Below are 21,478 nucleotides of genomic sequence, written 5' to 3'. Positions count from 1 at the left end.
TTCCCCTTCCCGGTTTCTGGGCCAACATCCCCCTAACCCCTCCCCCTCCCCTTCTATATGGGCTGCCCCTCCCCATCCTCCCCCAATTACCACCCTCCCCCCAACAATCACGTTCACTGGGGGTTCAGTCTTAGCAGGACCCAGGGCTTTCCGTTCCACTGGTGCTCTTACTAGGATATTCATTGCTACCTATGAGGTCAGAGTCCAGGGTCAGTCCATGTATAGTCTTTGGGTAGTGGCTTAGTCCCTGGAAGCTCTGGTTGCTTGGCATTGTTGTACATATGGGGTCTTGAGCCCCTTCAAGCTCTTCCAGTTCTTTCTCTGATTCCTTCAACGGGGGTCCTATTCTCAGTTCAGTGGTTTGCTGCTGCCATTTGCCTATGTATTTGCTGTATTCTGGCTGTGTCTCTCAGGAGAGATCTACATCCGGCTCCTGTCAGCCTGCACTTCTTTGCTTCATCCATCTTGTCTAATTGGGTGGCTGTATATGTATGGGCCACATGTGGGGCAGGCTCTGAATGGGTGTTCCTTCTGCCTCTGTTTTAATCTTTGCCTCCCTATTCCCTGCCAAGTGTATTCTTGTTCCCCTTTTAAAGAAGGAGTGAAGCATTGGCATTTTGGTCATCCCACTTGAGTTTCATTTGTTCTAGGCATCTAGGGTAATTCAAGCATTTGGGCTAATAGCCACTTATCAATGAATGCATACCATGTGTGTTTTTCTGTGATTAGGTTACCTCACTCAGGATGATATTTTCCAGTTCCCTCCATTTGCCTATGAATTTCATAAAGTCATTGTTTTTGATAGCTGAGTAATATTCCATTGTGTAGATGTACCACATTTTCTGTATCCATTCCTCTGTTGAAGGGCATCTGGGTTCTTTCCAGCTTCTGGCTAATAAGGCTGCTATAAACATAGTGGAGCATGTGTCTTTGTTATCTATTGGGGCATCTTTTGGGTATATGCCCAAAAGAGGTATAGCTGGGTCCTCAGGTAGTTCAATGTCTAATTTTCTGAGGAACCTCCAGACTGATTTCCAGAATGATTGTACCAGTCTGCAATCCCACCAACAATGGAGGAGTGTTCCTCTTTCTCCACATCCTCACCAGCATTTACTGTCACCTGAGTTTTTGATCTTAGCCATTCTCACTGGTGTGAGGTGAAATCTCAGGGTTGTTTTGATTTGCATTTTCCCTTATGACTAAAGATGTTGAACATTTCTTTAGGTGTTTCTCAGCCATTCGGTATTCCTCAGCTGTGAATTCTTTGTTTAGCTCTGAACTCCATTTTTTAATAGGGTTATTTGTCTCCCTGCGGTCTAACTTCTTGAGTTCTTTGTATATTTTGGATATAAGGCCTCTATCTGTTGTAGGATTGGTAAAGATCTTATCTCAATTGGTTAGTTCTCATTTTCTCCTAACCACAGTGTCCTTTGCCTTACAGAAGCTTTGCAGTTTTATGAGATCCTATTTGTCGATTCTTGATCTTAGAGCATAAGCCATTGGTGTTTTGTTCAGGAAATTTTTTCCAGTGCCCATGTGTTCGAGATACTTCCCCACTTTTTCTTCTATTAGTTTGAGTGTATTTGGTTTGATGTGGAGGTCCTTGATCCACTTGGACTTAAGCTTTGTAGAGTGTGATAAGCATGGATAGATCGGCATTCTTCTACATGTTGACCTCCAGTTGAACCAGCACCATTTGCTGAAAAATGCTATCTTTTTTCCATTGGATGCTTTTGGCTCCTTTGTCAAAAATCAAGTGACCATAGGTGTGTGGGTTCATTTCTGGGTCTTCAATTCTATTCCACCGGTCTGTCTGTCTGTCTCTGTACCAATACCATGCAGTTTTTATCACTATTGCTCTGTAATACTGCTTGAGTTCAGGGATAGTGATTCCCCCTGAAGTCCTTTTATTGTTGAGGATTGTTTTAGCTATCCTGGGTTTTTTGTTATTCCAGATGAATTTGCAAATTGTTCTGTCTAACCCTTCGAAGAATTCGATTGGTATTTTGATGGGGATTGCATTGAATCTGTAGATCGCTTTTGGTAAAATGACCATTTTTACTATATTAATCCTGCCAATCCATGAGCATGGGAGATCTTTCCATCTTCTGAGGTCTTCTTCAATTTCTTTCTTCAGAGGCTTGAAGTTCTTATTGTACAGATCTTTGACTTACTTGGTTAAAGTCACACCGAGGTAGTTTATATTATTTGGGACTATTATGAAGGGTGTCGTTTCCCTAATTTCTTTCTCAGCTTGTTTCTCTTTTGTGTAGAGAAAGGCTACCAATTTATTTGAGTTCATTTTATACCCAGACACTTTGCTGAAGTTGTTTATCAGCTTTAGTAGTTCTCAGGTGGGACTTTTGGGATTGCTTAAATATACTATCATATCATCTGCAAATAGTGACATTTTGACTTCTTCTTTTCCAATCTGTATCCCCTTGATCTCCTTTTGTTGTCTGATTGCTCTGGCTAGAACTTCAAGAACTATATTGAATATGTAGGGAGAAAGAGGGCAGCCTTGTCTAGTCCCTGATTTTAGTGGGATTGCTTCAAGTTTCTCTCCATTTAGTTTAATGTTAGCTACTGATTTGCTGTATATGGCTTTTACTATGTTTAGGTATGGGCCTTGAATTCCTATTCTTTCCAGGACTTTTATCATGAAGGGGTGTTGAATTTTGTCAAATGCTTTCTCAGCATCTAATGAAATTATCATGTGGTTTTGTTCTTTCAGTTTGTTTATATAATGGATCACGTTGATGGTTTTCCATATATTAAACCATCCCTGCATGCCTGGGATGAAGCCTACTTGATCATGGTGAATGATTGTTTTGATGTGCTCTTGGATTCGGTTTGCCAGAATTTTATTGAGTATTTTTGCGTCGATATTCATAAGGGAAATTGGTCTGAAGTTCTCTTTCTTTGTTGGGTCTTTGTGTGGTTTAGGTATAAGAGTAATTGTGGCTTCGTAGAAGGTATTCGGTAGTGATCCATCTGTTTCAATTTTGTGGAATAGTTTGGATAGTATTGGTATGAGGTCTTCTATGAAGGTTTGATAGAATTCTGCACTAAACCCGTCTGGACCTGGGCCCTTTTGTTTGGGAGACCTTTAATGACTGCTTCTATTTCGTTAAGAGTTATGGGGTTGTTTAACTGCTTTATCTGTTCCTGATTTAACTTCGGTACCTGGTATCTGTCTAGGAAGTTGTCCATTTTCTGCAGATTTTCAAGTTTTGTTGAATATAGGCTTTTGTAGTAGGATCTGATGATTTTTTGAATTTCCTCTGCTTCTGTAGTTATGTCTCCCTTTTCATTTCTGATTTTGTTAATTTGGACACACTCTCTGTGTCCTCTTGTTAGTCTGGCTAAAGGTTTATCTATCTTGTTGATTTTCTCAAAGAACCAACTTTTGGTTCTATTGATTCTTTCTATGGTCTTTTTTGTTTCAACTTGGTTGATTTCGGCTCTGAGTTTGATTATTTCCTGCCTTCTACTCCTCCTGGGTGTACTTGCTTCTTTTTGTTCTAAAGCTTTTGGGTGTGCTGTCAAGCTGCTGATATATGCCCTCTCCTGTTTCTTTCTGCAGGCACTCAGAGCTATGAGTTTTCCTCTTAGCACAGCTTTCATTGTGTCCCATAAGTTTGGGAATGTTGTACCTCATTTTCATTAAATTCTAAGAAGTCTTTAATTTCTTTCTTTATTTCTTCCTTGACCAGGTTATCACTGAGTAGATCATTGTTCAACTTCCATGTATATGTGGGCGTTCTTCCCTTATTGTTATTGAAGACCAGCTTTAGCCCTTGGTGGTCTGATAGGACGCATGGGATTATTTGTTAAGTTCATTTGGTTCATGATTTCTCTTAGTCTGTCTATGTCTCTGTTTAATTTCTGTTTCCATGATCTGTCCATTGATGAGAGTGGGGTGTTGAAATCTCCTACTATTATTGTGTGAGGTGCAATGTGTGCTTTGAGCTTTAGTAAGGTTTCTTTTATGTATGTAGGTGCCCTTGTATGTGGAGCATAGATATTTAGGATTGAGAGTTCCTCTTGGTAGATTTTTCCTTTGATGAATATGAAGTGACCTTCCTTATATTTTTTGGTGACTTTTAGTTGGAAATAGATTTTATTCGATATTAGAATGGCTATTCCAGCTTGCTTCTTCAGACCATGCTTGGAAAGTAGTTTTCCAGCCTTTCACTCTGAGGTAGTGTCTGTCTTTGTCTCTGAGGTGTGTTTCCTGTAGGCAGCAGAATGCAGGGTCCTCATTGCATATCGAGTTTGTTAATCTTTGTCTTTTTATTGGAGAGTTGAGACCATTGATGTTGAGAGATATTAAGGAATAGTGATTATTGATTCCTGTTATATTCGTATTTCGATGTGAGGGTATGTTTGTGTGCTTTTCTTCTCTTTGTTTTCTTGCCAAGATGATTAGTTACTTGCTTTTTCTAGGGTATAGCTTGCTTCCTTATGTTGGGCTTTACCATGTATTATCCTTTGTAGTGCTGGATTTGTAGAAAGATATTGTGTAAATTTGGTTTTGTCATGGAATATCTTGGTTTCTCCATCTATGATAATTGAGAGTTTTGCAGGATACAGTAACCTGGGCTGGCATTTGTGTTCTCTTAGGGTCTGTATGACATCAGTCCAGGATCTTCATAGTCTCTGGTGAGAAGTCTGCTGTGATTCTGATAGGTCTGCCTTTATATGTTACTTGACCTTTTTCCCTTACTGCTTTTAATATTCTTTCTTTATTTTGTGCATTTGTGTTTTGACTATTATGTGATGGGAGGATATTCTTTTCTGGTCCAGTCTATTTGGAGTTCTGTAGGCTTCTTGTATGTTTATGGGCATCTCTTTTTTTAGGTTAGGGAAGTTTTCTTCTATGATTTTGTTGAAGATATTTACTGATCCTTTGAGCTGGGAATCTTCACTCTCTTCTATACCTATTATCCTTAGGTTTGATCTTCTCATTGAGTCCTGGATTTTCTGTATGTTTTGAACCAGTAGCTTTTTCCGCTTTACATTATCTTTGACAGTTGAGTCGATGATTTCTGTGGAATCTTCTGCTCCTGAGATTCTCTCTTCTATCTCTTGTATTCTGTTGGTGATGCTTGTATCTACAGCTCCTTGTCTCTTCCTTTGGTTTTCTATATGAAGGAACTCTTTCTTATTCAGAGACCATGGAAGTAAAACAGATCGCAATCATCGGTGCTGGTGTCAGCGGACTGGGAGCCATTAAGTGCTGCTTGGAGGAAGGGCTTGAACCTACGTGCTTTGAAAAGAGCAATGACATTGGAGGGCTGTGGAGATATGAGGTAATATTACAGATTACATTCTCATAAAGTATGATGATGTCTGTGCCTGAAAGAGAGAGACGCTTTCTAACAGGAATTAGAACATTAGTTTCTCATCCCAAATCCCTTTCTCTTAGTTTTTGTTTTATTTCTTCTAGTATGTTTGGGTACTTATCTTATTTTTAGAATGTCTGAATTACTGGTGTTTTGGGTCTGTCACCATAAAAATTCTAAGAGAATCCTTCTACAAGTCTAGTGTTTTTATCCAGTTGGGCAGTCTTATAGAACCCATGCGTTTGCAGGTCTCATCATCCCTAAACTCGGTGTGCTTTGTTTCCTAAATTTCTGGAAGCCAAGGGTTGATTTGTTTCCTTTAGGAGACAACAGAAAGGCCCGGGATATACAAATCTTTAACCTGCAATACATCCAAGGAGATGACAGCCTTCAGCGACTATCCCATCCCTGACCATTACCCCAACTACATGCACAACTCCAAAATGATGGAGTATCTCAGGATGTATGCCAGGCACTTCGGGCTCATGAAACACATCCAGTTCCAGGTAAAGAGCAAAACCCCGCCCACTGCCTTCCCATTGGTCAAGGTGAAGTCTGCACACAGCCAGCTGGGCACAGTTTCAGCCTGCATTTCCCACCTGCGTCTCCCCACGCTCATCACTCATGAAGATATATCTCTGTAATAACTTTTTCCTCAGCATCAAAGCGTCATGTTGGAGGTTTTTCTTCATGTCTGGCTTTCCATTAATTTTACTAAAAGTAAAATGTTGGGGGGGGTGACAGGGGAGAATTATATCGTATTATTTTCCCAATCTACTCCAATCCTTGAAAAGTAACACTTTTACTGATTCTGTATTAAAATCTTAAAGAACCAGGATCTCTGAGTGGAAGTAGCAACTTGGTTTATTTATTGAAACTCAGAATTTGCAGGTTTTAAAGTAAAGATATGGAACAGTGTTCTAAGACCAATCGCTCCTGTTGATTTCTTGTTGATTTCCTAGACAAGAGTGTGCAGGGTGAGGAAGCGCCCTGATTTTTCATCCTCTGGCCAGTGGGACGTTGTGGTGGAGGTTGACGGAAAGCAGAAAACGTATGTCTTCGATGGGGTCATGGTCTGTAGTGGTCACTACACTGAGAAGTATCTGCCCTTGCAGGACTTTGCAGGTACTTAACTGCATGGGGTACAGGAAAAAATCCTGATATTGCAAGAGGTGGGCTGACTGAACTATCACAGACATTGAGGGGTGTGTTTATTTGGCACAGAATGGTTACAGAAGAAGACTGCTTTCTTAACAGTCAGGAAAGACTGTTAACAATAAACTGGAAACTAAAGGCCCTGGAGAAAGGCCTTTCTGGAGAAGAAACTGTGTAAGAGATAGTGGGTGTGTGGGATTGTGAGCATAGAGAAAGACACACACTTGATGTGGCTGGCAGAGAGGAGTAGAAGAGTCTACGGAAAAAACACTGAGGAGGGACAGAGAAAGCTCTGTGTGTGTGTGTGTGTGTGTGTGTGTGTGTGTGTGTGTGTGCGCGTGTGTGTGTGCACGTGTGCACGTGTGTGTGTGTGTGTGTGTGTGTGTGTGTGCATCTTTCTGTCTGTCTGTGGAGAAGATCCAAAGTCATATCTTCATATCATTAATGTGTCAGTTGAATGGAAGAGTAATTTTCAGGAAAGTCGGGGTCGGACCATCATTAGGGAGAGAGGGTGATGATACTGAAACAGGAAAATAAAACTCAAGACATTTCAGAGGAAACAGCACCTCTGAGGTATTGAAAATACTCCCCCCAATTAGACTTTATATCAATATTACTCAATATTATTGAGATATAATGAGTTTCATTTTAAAGGTATATTTTCAATTTAAAAAAATGAAAGAGAATGAACACAAAAATGGGTAAGAAACAGGGAGGCAGGCTCTGAGAGGAGCTGGGTGAGGGGAAAATGTTCTGTGAATGAATGAATGAATGAATGAAGAAAGAAATCCTAATATTCAAAATTTGCAAACCAAATAGAGTAGCTAATAGTCCTGTATTGTCATTGAGCACTAGAGAGACAGCTCTCACAGGATCTGGAAAAATAACTCAGTAGTTAAGAGAACAGGCTGCTCTTTCAGAGGACCTGGACTCAATTTTATCACCCACCCTGCAGCTCACATTGTCTGTAATTCTAGCTCCTGGGAATATGGCCCTCTTTTCTGGCCTCCACAGCAATACATGCATGTGGTGCACAGACATACATGTAAGGCAATGTATGTACCTATATACATAAACTAAAAATAGATCATCTTCTATTTTTTCTTTTATTGAAAATAGGTATTTTTCTCACATAATATATCCCAATTATACTTTCCCCTCCCTCTACTCCTCCCTGTTCCTCCCTAATTACTTGCTTAACCAAATCTATCGCCTTTCTATCTCTCATTAGAAAACCAACAGTATTATAGGGGACAATAAAAATATAAAATAAAGTATAATAAATTAAAATATAACAGATAGAATAAAAATGAACACATCACATCAGAATTAGAAGAAGAAGAAGAAGAAGAAGAAGAAGAAGAAGAAGAAGAAGAAGAAGAAGAAGAAGAAGAAGAAGAAGAAAACAGAAGGAAAAGAGTCTAAGAGAAGACACAAAAAACAGAGATTTGACCATTAGCACACTCAGGAATCCTAGAAAAATACTAACCTGGAAGTCACGGTACAGATGCAAAGACGGCATTTCTTAAACCCTTAAAGAGATATCTGACACAAAACGAGGTGTATGTTCAATGTAAAATCAACACCAGAGGCACAGTAAAATGTACAAAATATCTCATCGATACCTTTGTATGCTGGTTGAATATTAACATTTTAGATTATGTTTGAATAACAAATGACATTGAAATTGAGAGCTGGCTCAGCAGTTAAGATGGCTCACCCCACTTCTAGAGGACTCAAGTTTGTTTGTCGGGTGGTTCCATAAATGTCTGTAACTCCAGCTTCTAAGGATCCAATACAATTTTCTGAACTCCCCGGCAGCTCAGCTGCACTGATGTGTATACAAACACACACACACACACACACACACACACACACACACACACACACACAGCTAAAAAGTAAGATCTAAAAAAAAATCATAGAAAGTATCATTTTTACCTATTTTTACATGACTGTTACGAAGTTTTTAATGTGTTTAGTGTCCAGCTTCTTTTGAACAACACTGTTCTTGCTGTATATAGGAAGACATCAATCATTTGTGAGGTGCATAGATTCGCAGAGAATGAAACGTCAATGTCCTCTTGCCACATGACTTTATGAGTAATTATATTGGACAAATTTAAAGTTGGACATTTAAAAAATGTTCACGTACTTTGACTCTGATCTTAGCCACAGAGTTTGTGCTAATGAATATTTCCTTCTTGGATAATCTTAGTCTGTAATATTGGCAATAAAAGGCAGAGAACAGAGACGGGAGTTTACAATATACGAACGTAAAGCTTAGAAGTGGAATTTGCCAAGTGTACCTTCCAGTTCCGCTATGACTTGAGGGATTTGACTCTTCCAGGAATCTCCAAGTTCCAAGGCAAGTATCTGCACAGCTGGGAGTACAGGCACCCAGACAGTTTTGTGGGGAAGAGAGTGGTCGTGATTGGCATTGGGAATTCTGGAGCGGACGTGGCAGGCGAGATCAGCCATGTTGCTGAACAGGTTTGGTGTCATACTCTGATTTTGTTCCTGCATATAACCTGGCTACCTGCATAGACTGTGAGTCTAGACTTTCTCTCTGCCTTTAATAATCATGGTCCTATTTTGTCTGTAAGCTGAGAAAGGCAGTAGTCTTAGTCAGCGTTTGTAGTCCTGCACAACACGCCATGACCAAGGAGCAAGTTGGGGAGGAGAGGGTTGATTCAGCTTACACTTCCACATTGCTCATCACCAAAGGAAGTCAGGACTGGAACTCAAGCAGATCAGGAAGCAGGAGCTGTTGCAGAGGCCATGGAGGCATGCTGCTTACTGGATTGCTTCTCCTGGCTTTCTCAGCTTGCTTTCTTATAGAACCCAGGGCCACCACAGTGGGTCCTCCCTCCTTGATCACTAATTGAGAAAATGTCTTACAGCTGGATCTCATGGAGGCATTTCCTCAAGGGAGGCTCCTAGAACTATGATAACTCCAGCTGTGTCAACTTGACACCCAGAACCAGCCAATACAGCAATTATGCATTCTTCTCCTGGGTATATATGAAGAGAGTAATAGGAAAATACCAAAATAATGACATCCTTCTTCATAATGAGTGAGTTGTGAAAGATAGCAAACTAGAGTAAACTACTTCGGAATTATCTACATGTCACTACACTGGGGTGAAAAACATTTAAATCGACAGAGAACCTCAAGTGGACATGATTTCTCAGAGAACGATATGCGTGTGTAAAGGTATTCCACTGACTTATGAATGAGTAGCTAAGCAGCGAGTCCACGGGATCTCATTAATTAGGGATCTAAAGAATAAGAAAAAAAAAGCAGTCTTCTCTACTGAAATTACTGCTGGCTGCTAAGCATGGAAGGTCGATTTCTGTCATTCAGAATTAGTCTTTGACATTAATTCAGGATATCCACCAAGAACACGTGAGAGGTCAAACGCCAGGCGCTTTCTGTCCACATCTATAAGCAGCCATTCTGCGGGCTGCCGACTCACACCAGGCTTTGTGTATATGTGTGAATGAGAAATCACTATAATTATGACCTTGCGAGAGAACTGTGCACGTGTCTTCATTACAAACCTGTGTCTTCCTTCAAAGTCTCGGTTAAATGACTCAAAGTAGGCAGCAGAGCTAATCCCCGTAGGTTTGTCCTTTGGGTTGTGTGACCAGGTATTATTTCCGTGGAATTGTCCATTTGTCACTACGAGCATATTTACAGTTTACACTTCCCTATTTCACTCCTGTCATTACGACTCACTTTTTATTCAGCTGTTTCTCCATCACTGTGATTTAGAGAATCACACAACATTCAGGGAGCATGGGGTTGAGCTCGGAACCCGCAGTGCAAAAACCTATTTGGGCTGAAAGTATTCACATTGTGGGACCTAACACATTTCTGACATCTGACCCAGCTGAGAAACAAAGGCCGGGACAAGCAGTAGTGAATGGAAAAGGTGATTAAGTGACTTGAAAAGGCCTGTTCACAGTGTAAGGGAAGAGAAGCAAGCGGGTGGGGGTGGGGTGAGCAGTTACTACTACTTCCTTGGCAATCAAAAAGCAATACTATAAGAATGTTAGCTCTGTATAATTAGAGAAAAAAAGGCTTACTGGGTGTCCACTCCTCTACGGCAGGTTTTCCTCAGCACAAGACGAGGGGCGTGGATATGGAACCGAGTTTGGGATAATGGGAATCCCTTGGACACCACACTCTTCACCCGTTATAATAGAACCATCCAAAAGTTCTATCCCACGTTCTTGATCAACAGATGGGCAGAGAATAAATTAAATGCAAGGTTTAACCATGCCAATTATGGGCTGCAGGCTAAACACAGGTAAGACCTAGACAACATTTAAGGCAAGCAAATGTTTCAAAATAATTATGCCAGCGCTGAAGTAGTTAGTAACGTTTAATTCTTTTGTAGAGGATCCAAATTCAATTCCAAGCACCCACATTTACAGGCTCAGAATGGCCTGTGACTCTGGGCTCAGGGAATCTGATGCCCTCTTGTGGCCTTCAAGGACACTGTGCATGCAGACACACACACACACACACACACACTTTAAAACAAATTACTCAAAAAAAAATTAAAAAACAAAAACAGCAATGCTATACCAGTCAGTGAATGTATAAGGCAGGTGTGTGACATTCTAATTCTCAGTAGAATTTATTCTAATTGGAAATGCTGCCGACTAGGCACCCTGGCCATTCGACCGGGGTATAAAAGACAGCCTGTGGAGTACGCACAAGTGAAGTCCTCTTAAGTTCCAGCACCAGTCTTACTCCCCCTGCCTCACACCACCACTCACCCATCTGCCACCACCTGTCACCTGCTCTCCGCCGTAACCCTCAAGCCAGCTGCCAGCTAGGACAATTTCACCATTCGTGTTTCTGACCACGCCATGTTCATGCAGTGCAGTCATATCTGAGTTCCGCTGTCTGGTCTCTACTCTTCTATCATGCACTTACACCACCCACACCCATCACCACATGAAGTCTTACCTCCCAGAACTGTATTGGTTTTCAGATGACATATGTGCACCCATTCTCTTACCACCACAGCCTTCTCCCTCCTCACATGCACTCCACCTGACCTGCTATTCTGGTCTTGTCCAATCTTTCTATCTCTCTCACCCTTCGCTGGTTCTTCCAATCCCACAGACATTCTCCTACTTCGTGTCTCAGTTTTGTCCTTCAACCGGCACTTAAAACTTGGTGCCATCCACATAGTTTTTCTTGGCCCTCTTCTTTTCTCAAACTACATAGGTTTCTGTGTTTCAAAAGTCTAACTAAGCAAGGCATATGGGATCTTACCTATAATCTCAAAAAAACATTGCCTTATATAAGTACAAATCTAGCCTGTGCTACACTACATAGTTCATTCTAGGTCAGCCTGAGCTACAGAGTAAGAGTCTGTGTCAAAAAAAAAAAAAAAAGAGGAACAAAAACTAAGTGTACAAGGCTGGAGAGGTGGCACAGAGGTTCAAATCCTTGGCTCCATTTCAAGAGGATCTGAGTTCAATACCCAGTACCTACATGAAGACTTACAACCCACCTGTACCTCCATTTCCAGGGGATCTGGTACCAGGTACACACGTGATGATCAGATATATATTCAGGCAAAATAAGCATATACCATATATATTATGTGTGTGTGTGAGTGTGTATGTGTGTGTATATATATATATATATATATATATATATATATATATATTGAAATGACTTCCTAATTAGCTAAACAATGTAAAAGATAACAAAGGCATAAACTACTATGGTTGGTAGAAGCAGAAAATTAGCACAGAGCTGCCTGTAATGGAAAAGTAGAGATTTCCATGACTAGTTTTATGATACTGGGTTTATAATCCTGGGGAAGAACATAGAATACATAACATGATATGTGAATGGACCAACTGTGAGGCACACCTGAGAATGCGACTTTCTCTAAGAAACTCAGACCTTATAATTGATTACCAAACATTAATTGTCACTAAGCACAAATACTTACCAGGAAAGATTCAGTATTAAAGTCGTGCAGTTGCATAATGTAGAGCCTTGTAAGAGACTAATAACCAATTTATGTCAATCTTTACATGACCCCAAGCACAAATGCCTAAGTCGACACTGAAGACCTTTATTCCTGGTAAAAAAAATCCCATCATTAAAATATAGTGTTATCATGACTCAATTAGTGAGGTCTTCTTCGATTCTTATGTCATACTATCATCTTACAAGTTTTGAAACTGATAAACTGTTTTTATGAGCTTTCCAGAAATTCGCAGTGAGAAAAAGTAGAATAAGTATAAAGCCCACTCTGATCCAAAATCAAATTCTTCACTAATAAATGCCATTATGTGCCCAGGGAGGTAGTCAACAGTATTAAAAATTAGTGAAATACTGCTGTGGTTTTCTAAACGCTAATGACCACAGCTTCTTTATGAAAATGTTCATTCTCATCCCATATAATTATGCTCCCTAACGTGCAGATTTCTCAGCCATCAGTCTATCTTCAGCGACAACCTGCCAAATCACATCATTACCGGAAGAGTGCTGGTAAAACCGAACGTGAAGGAGTTCACCCCGACGTCCGCCATCTTTGAGGATGGCTCAGAGGAGATAGTAGACAATGTTGTCTTTGCCACAGGCTACACCTTCTCTTTCCCTTTCTTGGATGACAGCTCCAAAATCCTGGACAGCGAACACACAATGTTTAAGTTTGTCTTCCCTCCTCAGTTGGAGAAGCCAACGCTAGCCTTCATTGGGATCCTCCAGCCAGTCGGAGCCACAATCCCCACATCCGAGCTCCAAAGCCGATGGGTTACACGTGTGTTCACAGGTATGACGGTCTTTATAGGAGCAGCTGTGCTCTGACCAGACATGCAGATGATGAAGGCACCCAGTTTACTAATGTTAGCCATCTGCTAAGGCGGAGGTACAGCTCACTGGTAGAGAATTTGCCTGGAATGCTCGTGACTCTACTTCTGGTTGAAGTGGCTAATAGCCCTGTTTTATCAGAAAAGAGAAGCGCGAGGCGAGGTTTGCAATCTGTGTTTCATTGGAGCGCTCCTTTAGCCTAAAGAAAACCTTGGCTGTCCATCCTTGTGAGCAGTACATCTCTCGAAGGGGAAACTTATTCACAGAGGCAGACAACTTTGCGGCTTTTTTGTTTTAATTTTGTTTTCTTTTATTATATATGTGTGTGTGTTCCTGAGTGTATGCGTGTGTACCAGGTACACACAGGTACCCACAGAGCCCAAAGGAGTGTGGTTATAAAACCTCTGGAACTAGATTGTAAATAACTGCAAGTGACCTAATGTGGATGCTGGGAACTGAACTTGGGTCTTCTGAAAGAGAAGTGTTCTTCAGTGTGGCGCCATCTCTCCAATTTCCCTTGTGCCTCTAACTTGTGCGCTATCGGTTTATAGCCTGCCCTACCATCCCTATGGTACCATGAGCCCAACTCTGTTTTCTCTCTGCTGCCCTGCCATAGAGAAAACTGCTACTTTGTAAGTTAATTAAAAACTTTTTTAAAGGAATGAAAAGGTTTAAGGTAATGGATATGTTAATTATTCTCAGCTCATTATTACTCCATATATACATGAATCAAAGCCTCATACTGTATTTCGCAAATATATGCAAATATTATGTAATGATCAAAAAGCCATATTAACACGAGCGTTTCATAGTCATGAGTTTTAAATAGAGATTTAAACTGGGAAAAAAAAACTCAAAAAACTTTTTTTCCTGAGAGAACACTGACTCCCCTTGCTGACAGCCTAAATCTAACAGGAAGAAAATGGTCTTCTGGGGAGTTTTCTATACACAGCTTTGACTATTCATTCCATGGAGATTCATGGTTATGACTATTCCACTCCAAAGCCATCCTTTTCTTTTTCTCTTTACCCAAAACCTATCTTGTTTTCTCAGGACTGCAAAAGTTACCCTCACAGAGCAACATGATGGCGGACATCAACAAAAGGAAACGGAAGATGGAAAAAGAGTAAGGACCCTGGACTGAGGGAGTGTAGTTACTGATGCTGCTGCTGATGCTGCTGCTGCTGCTGATGTTGTTGCTGTTGCTGATGCTGATGCTGATGCTGATGTTGTTGCTGCTGCTGTTGCTGATGCTGATGCTGTTGCTGTTGCTGTTGCTGATGCTGATGTTGTTGCTGTTGCTGTTGCTGATGTTGTTGCTGCTGCTGATGTTGTTGCTGTTGCTGATGTTGTTGCTGCTGCTGATGTTGTTGCTGCTGCTGATGTTGTTGCTGCTGCTGATGTTGTTGCTGCTGCTGTTGCTGATGCTGATGCTGATGCTGATGTTGTTGCTGCTGCTGATGTTGTTGCTGCTGCTGATGTTGTTGCTGTTGCTGATGTTGTTGCTGCTGCTGATGTTGTTGCTGCTGCTGATGTTGTTGCTGCTGCTGATGTTGTTGCTGTTGCTGATGTTGTTGCTGATGCTGATGTTGTTGCTGTTGCTGTTGCTGATGTTGTTGCTGCTGCTGATGTTGTTGCTGATGCTGATGTTGTTGCTGATGCTGATGTTGTTGCTGCTGCTGATGTTGTTGCTGCTGCTGATGTTGTTGCTGCTGCTGTTGCTGATGCTGATGCTGCTGCTGATGTTGTTGCTGCTGCTGATGTTGTTGCTGCTGCTGATGTTGTTGCTATTGTTAAAGTAAATGAAATCTGTCCAGAGAGACTTGCTTGATTTTCTTTTCACATGCTTTATGCCTAGAAGTGACCTAATACATTTGTTTTTGTTCAATGACACAAAGGGTCCAGGTGTAAAAAAGAAAAGAAAAAAAAAAGCCCAGCAGATGGATCATGAGTCCCCTCACTAACTGAATCATCCCAGAATGCCTAGTCCTTGCATCCAGCAGTTGCCAAACTACCTTAAAAAATAACAGGAAGCAGTCACTCACTCCTTGTAAGAACGGCGGTCAGAAAACAATTATTTTTGATTATCTTTATTTTATTTTAAGATCTTATTTATTTTTGTATGTAAATACACCATCACTGTCCTCAGCCACACCAGAAGAGGCCATTGGTCCCATTACAAATGGTTGTGAGACACCATGTGGTTGCTAGGATTTGAACTCAGGACCTCTGGAAGAGCAGTCAGTGCTCTTAACCACTGATCCATCTCTTCAGCCCCAGAAAAGGATGTTTTAAAATAGTTAAATTCAGAGCCTAGGGGGAAGACAAGCGTGGTAATGGGGTAGCTGGATGCACAGTTATTTTGACTTATTTATCAGTTACTCTGGGTAGATCTTCCCTCAAGAGCACCCCTAGGGAAATTTGAAAGAATTAATAAGACATTCTTGTCACAACTTCATAACTTTAAGCAATATGTTTATTTTACTATTTGGTTTTCCTTGCCAAGAAACAACCTCTATAATATATCAATTCTCTTTTTTTCTGATACCATGAATATAACTTTTTGCCTTTATGAGTTACTGCTGCTCCCCTATCCCTTGTTTTGCAGCCCTATCTTTTTCATTTACCCAGATGACTCATTCACATTTTATACTTTTGAAACACTCATTCATGTCTTCTATACACTTTGAAAAGCTCTTGACGGTATATAAATTGTCTGTAATTTTAATTTTGCTCCTCTTTTACTCAAGAAAAATTTAGCCAGGGGCTTCCAAGTTTCTAAGCTGGTGGAGCAAGTTACTATAGCCTAACAGTACCCAGGGGCACGTTTGTATCCAGCCATGAGTACATGACAAGATATTTTGTGTAGCTTGAGAGCCTGCAATAGACTGCAGTTTATCACAGTATTCTACCCAACTCATGGTTCTTGTCTGTGACTTTTATCTAATGGAACTGGACTCTATGCCTGCAGAAAGGATACATATATCTCCGAGAATTAATCTAATCACTCAGTCAATAGTTCCTATACTTACATCACTCTATGGGGCCCTGTGGGGAGCTCGAAGATGTCAATAACATAAGAATTACACTCAAAACCTGTAGTAAGGCATGTGTATGAAGGGAAGATGATTTGTGAATAGAAGATAATAAACATTGTTACAATGCAGAAACTAACCGCCCTGGAAACTCAGTGGTGAAGTCTAACCTGGGCATTTAAGAATTCCCTTCTCGTTCCAGGTTCGTGAAAAGTCCCAGAGGCATCCATCGAGTGCAGTATATCGACTACATGGATGAAATTGCTTCTGAGTTAGGTGTCAAACCCAACCTGCTCTCTCTCTTCCTCTGGGATACAAAGCTAGCCAAGGAGATTTTCTGGGGACCCTGTACCCCATACCAGTACCGTCTACAAGGGCCAGGGAAATGGGCAGGGGCTCGGGTAGCCATCCTCACTCAGAGAGACCGGATCCTCAAACCCCTGAAAACCCGGGTGCTCAAAAACTGTGAGACATCGTCCTCTAGTCTATTTTGGGTCAGATATATCTGTGCTGTCATTGTTCTCTTTGTTCCTGTGTTACTTATCCTGCTTGTCATATATCAGTGATAGTGTACTGACAGAGAGGTAAAGCACTAGAGAGAACCAGTCATTGCTATTTGACATGTGTGCCTCAGAGCCAAGTGAGGATATGGGGAAAGATGTTCATTAGATTGACTAAGACACATAGGAACCCTTAAATGAAAACAAAGTCACTCTATTACGGATTGCCCAAGGGTTTTATGTGTAAGGGGTTTTAAAATGCGTAGCTCATTTCTACTTTATTCCATAGATGAGAGAACATATCTTCTAAGTTTCCCAAAATGAGACTGTATAGGGAGAGTAGCAAGTGGAATCCAATAAGCAATAATACAGGAGCCAGGCACACCGCTTAGAAGTATAGCATAGGCTTCAGTCTATCTTCCCAAGGTGAGGAAAACACATCTTTTCAATAGAAAACCTGACAGTTCCCATTTGAACTCATCAAACAGTGCTGAAAACTCAGTCTTCACTGTTCACATCATTATTTTGGAGTTTTTATTGGGGGAGTGGGAAGATTTTATTTCATAAATTTTATCTGCAGAGTTTGGTAAAATCATTCCAATAATTGCCAGATTCTCCCAGATTTCTCACAGAGTTATGTTGTAAACCAATACAAACTGCTCTCCTCCCACAATCTTTCCCCTATCCCCCATCTCTTTCCCCCTTGAGTGGGGTTCCCCTGGATATACCCCCCATCCTGACCCTGGCACTTCAATTCTCTGTGATGCTAGGCACATCCTCTCCCACTGAGTCCAGACAAGACATCCCAGCTAACAGAGCACATCCCACACACAGCAACAGCTTTTAGAATAGCCCCTGTTCCAGTTATTTGGGACCCTCATGAAGGCCAAGCTGCACATCTACTACATATGAACAGGGAGGCCTAGGTCCAACCCATGTATGTTCTTCGGTTGGTGGTTCAGACTCTGAGAGCCCCAAGGGTCCAGGTTAGTTGACTCTGTTGGTCTTCTTGTGGAGTTCCTATACCCTTTGGGTCCCACAAGCCTTCCTCCTATTCTTCCATAAGAGTCCCCAAGCTCCATCCACTGTTTGGCTATTGGTGTCTGTGTCTAAGTCAGCTGCTGGGTGTAGCCTCTGGGAGGACAGCATACTCTTGTCTGCAAGCATAACAGAATATCATTAATAGTGATAGGAAAATGGTGCTGCCCATGATAGGAGTCTCAAGTTGGTTATTGGTGGGCCATTCTCTCAGTCTCTACTTATTATATGATAAGAAATCCAACACCATGTGACCTGATAAAAAATGTTTAACTTGAATGTGATCATGAGGAGTAATCAGAGAAGTGAAGAGGACAAGATATTCTCTGGACATCTCCCTGATAGTCTAGAGGAAAGTCTGTGTCACCAGATAGTAAAAAATATCATAAATCTTTCTATAATAATGGAAACCAAGGAGGCATAGACCGGATACAAATTTTAAATGTGGGTGGTCTGCTTTAGGATATCTGTGGAAATCTCTTATGCACTGTTTTATATGATCTTACCAGATTCATGTTTGTATTAATGAATGCCAAGATTATTGATAAAGATCTTCATCTGCAGAAGATTTATGTGTAGAAGAAGTCGATTATAATGATACCGTCAATCTGTAAAAAGTCTTTGTGGGGTGTGGAAGGGAAGAAAAGAAGGAAATGTGTGGTGATTCTAGGGCAAGGGTTATAAAATGTCCCTTGTATTATTCCTTTGACTCTTTTGTAAATTTGAGAATTTCAAATTAAAGAACTTTCAAAATAAAAGCCATACTCATGTGACAGTTTATATGCATGCCATAGGTAGATGACAAATTCGATGGTCATGTTTTTATTAACCAAGCCATAAAAAAGGAGACCTAGACAACATGAGACATTATGTCTAACAAAAATGTCTTGGAGACGGGAAACCTAATGGTAACACACATTCATTGTGAGCTGCTTTCCCATCTCATAGTGGACCTAATTATGATCAGTGTTTAAAATAGTAGGCCAATATGAGCACACTCTTCAAAATACTTTTCAATCAACATAAAGTTTAATGGACATGAGAAGCATAGTTTTAGAAAATATTTGGAATAATTTACGAGCCTAGAGTTGCTATTTTAGTTGTAGGTCTCTACCTCCATATAAAGGACTCCAGCCCTTTGAGGGAATTGTGAGAGAAACCAGGCAGCTTCTATAAGGGAGGTCACCTTATACCAAAGATCTGAGTCCCAAGAAGACTCACTTTGGGGACCAGGACAGTTTTTAGTGAGCCGTGTTAAATCCGCTCCACATGGGCAAATGTTTGATTGAAGCCCAGAGCTGTGCAGACGTCAGCAAAGCCAGAAGAGTCTTACTGTGAAAAGCAGTTCTGTGAAGGGTTTCCCCATCCTCATTCACCTCTGAACTTCCTGTCCAATATTTAAATTGTGAGCTATACGCCCAACATGATCAAACCTATTGTGAAAAGGCAATTTACCAAATTGAAAAGTTAAGAAATAAATGTCCATCAAAAACACTTTAAATTTATGTGTGGTTTAGACTAGAAAACATCCCCATTTTTTTCCCTAGCAACAGTCAACTAACAGAATCATTTGTCTAGATAGTGCCCTCAGAGCTCAAAACTCTAAAAAAGATGCTGCTTTTTAAAAATTGTGGTTATAAGGGGGAATAAAAATATCTATTATTCTATATTAAAATTCCAGGAGGTCATTATGGAAAGACCACACCATGGATCACTGTATTTCTCTCATTCAGAGTTTTGACTTAGACATCCAAAGGACCAATAATTTGAAACTGAACAAGGCTTCTGTTTTTTTCTTTTTTTTAAAGATCTATTTATTTATTTATTTATTTATTATGTATACGCACACTGTCACTATCTTCAGACACACCAGAAGAGGGCATCAGATCTCATTACAGATGTTTGTGAGCCACCCTGTGGTTGCTGATATTTGAACTCAGGACCTCTAGAAGATCACTGAGCCATCTCTCCAGCCCTTCTTTTTTTTTTCTTATAATGTAAAATCCATTACCAAAAACAGCAGCACCAAGTAATTAAAACTATTTCGGGCTGGAGAGATGGCTCAGTGGTTCAGAGCACCGACTGTTCTTCCAGAGGTCCTGAGTTCAATTCCCATCAACCACATGGTGGCTCACAACCATCTGTAAAGAGATCTGATGCCCTCGTCTGGTGTATCTGAAGACAGTTACAGTGGACTTATATATAATAAATGAATAAATCTTTTTAAAAAAAACTATTTCAGAGTTAACTGAATATATGTACAGTAGATGAACTTTTTCCATAGTCTCCTCTCCTATGTGGAGGCTCTCACTGTCCCTAGTGCCACCTCCTTTCAGAGACTGGGAAGAGTGGATCTATTCCCTTTTCATAAGGCAGAAGTCCAATCAGACGTCTGAGATCTCTCGCTTCCTGTCTTTGCCTATAAGATGCCACAGGTGTTAAACAGCCATTGTGGATAATTTTCAAACCTAAACTCCCTGAGGTAACTCAGGGTGACTATGAGGAAGTCAGGTCAACGCTACAGTCTCACCTTGGATTCATCAGCAATCAAAGTCCTGTTTTCGTTTCCATGTACTTATCTCCTGTGTCTTCATCCCAATCTGTCCCTGAACTCAGGAGAGATATAATGATTTGTGCAATTGTGACCCAAACTCAAACAAAAAGAGAAGAAGGACTCAATTTGGAGAAGCAAGAATGAAAGGACAGATATAGAATGAGAGGTGGCAATGGTGAGATCTGGGTACCTTCTGCAATACGGAGCAAGGGAGGTTGGAGGTGAACACAGAGTAGAGGGTCCGAGGTGAGAAGGTATGGAGTCACTGAGTGAGATCCTGATACCTCACGTGACCCTTTATACCTCAGACACCAAAGAGGAGAAATGTAAAGTGTTGGCTGACGGATAGAAAGTTAGCAGATCATAAGAGAGACATCTGACTCACTTCTCTGGGTACTCCACGGCATCACACTCGAGTATAGATGGTCGAGTTTATTAGATAGTGTACCGCTCTGTCTAGTAATACTATTAATGTGTAATACTCCACTCCCCTAATGACTTAGAAGTGAGAAAAGATTAATTCATTCTTCCCAAATACTTCAAATACTAAAACCAGCAGTCCATGAAACTCTTGATTCTTTCTGTGCTTGGAGGTTTTTCTAAGGAATCTGTAAGTTTATTTCTGGCAGTTTGGTTGTGGCTGTTGTCAATGGGATCCTTGGCCTGGTTCCTTTTTCAGTCAGCCATTGCTCTCGGGAAGGCTGTGGTCCTGGCTTCAGCTCCTCCCTTGTTTCCTCCCCTGAGTCTGTTGTTTACATGCTCCTGTCCTGGCTAAAGCCCCCCCTTGCTTTTATTCCACTTTTCCAGTAAAAGCTCCTGCCCCTTTCTTCGCTCGAATTCATCTCAATTTATACAAATGTCCAAGCAGTTTTCAAATGGCTACTCTAACCAACCTTCATAGGTATGAAATTCACTAAGCTATGGTTTATCAAGCAGGTCTGAAATTGCTTCCGAATAGCAAAATGATGATGCTGATGGCCTTGGTGTGGTTAACC

General features: G+C 40.8%; 1 protein-coding gene across 1 annotated transcript; it reads left to right on the top strand.

The window, feature by feature from the left end:
* Positions 1-5,180: 5,180 nt before the first annotated feature.
* Fmo13 (flavin-containing monooxygenase 13) lies at positions 5,181-18,678 on the top strand. The gene is made up of 8 exons (XM_087582031.1): positions 5,181-5,315; positions 5,672-5,854; positions 6,311-6,473; positions 8,854-8,996; positions 10,620-10,819; positions 12,969-13,318; positions 14,410-14,482; positions 16,594-18,678. The coding sequence occupies exons 1-8, from the start codon at positions 5,181-5,183 to the stop codon at positions 16,955-16,957; spliced, it is 1,611 nt and encodes a 536-aa protein (XP_087438157.1). The 3' UTR covers positions 16,958-18,678.
* The last annotated feature ends 2,800 nt before the right edge of the window (positions 18,679-21,478 follow it).

Source organism: Rattus norvegicus, chromosome 13 (assembly GCF_021556685.1).
Source record: "Rattus norvegicus strain SHRSP/BbbUtx chromosome 13, alternate assembly SHRSP_T2T, whole genome shotgun sequence".
NCBI classification, from domain to species: Eukaryota; Metazoa; Chordata; class Mammalia; order Rodentia; family Muridae; genus Rattus; species Rattus norvegicus.
The sequence above is the reverse complement of the archived record's forward strand: the minus strand, read 5'-3'. Positions and strand labels throughout refer to the sequence as shown.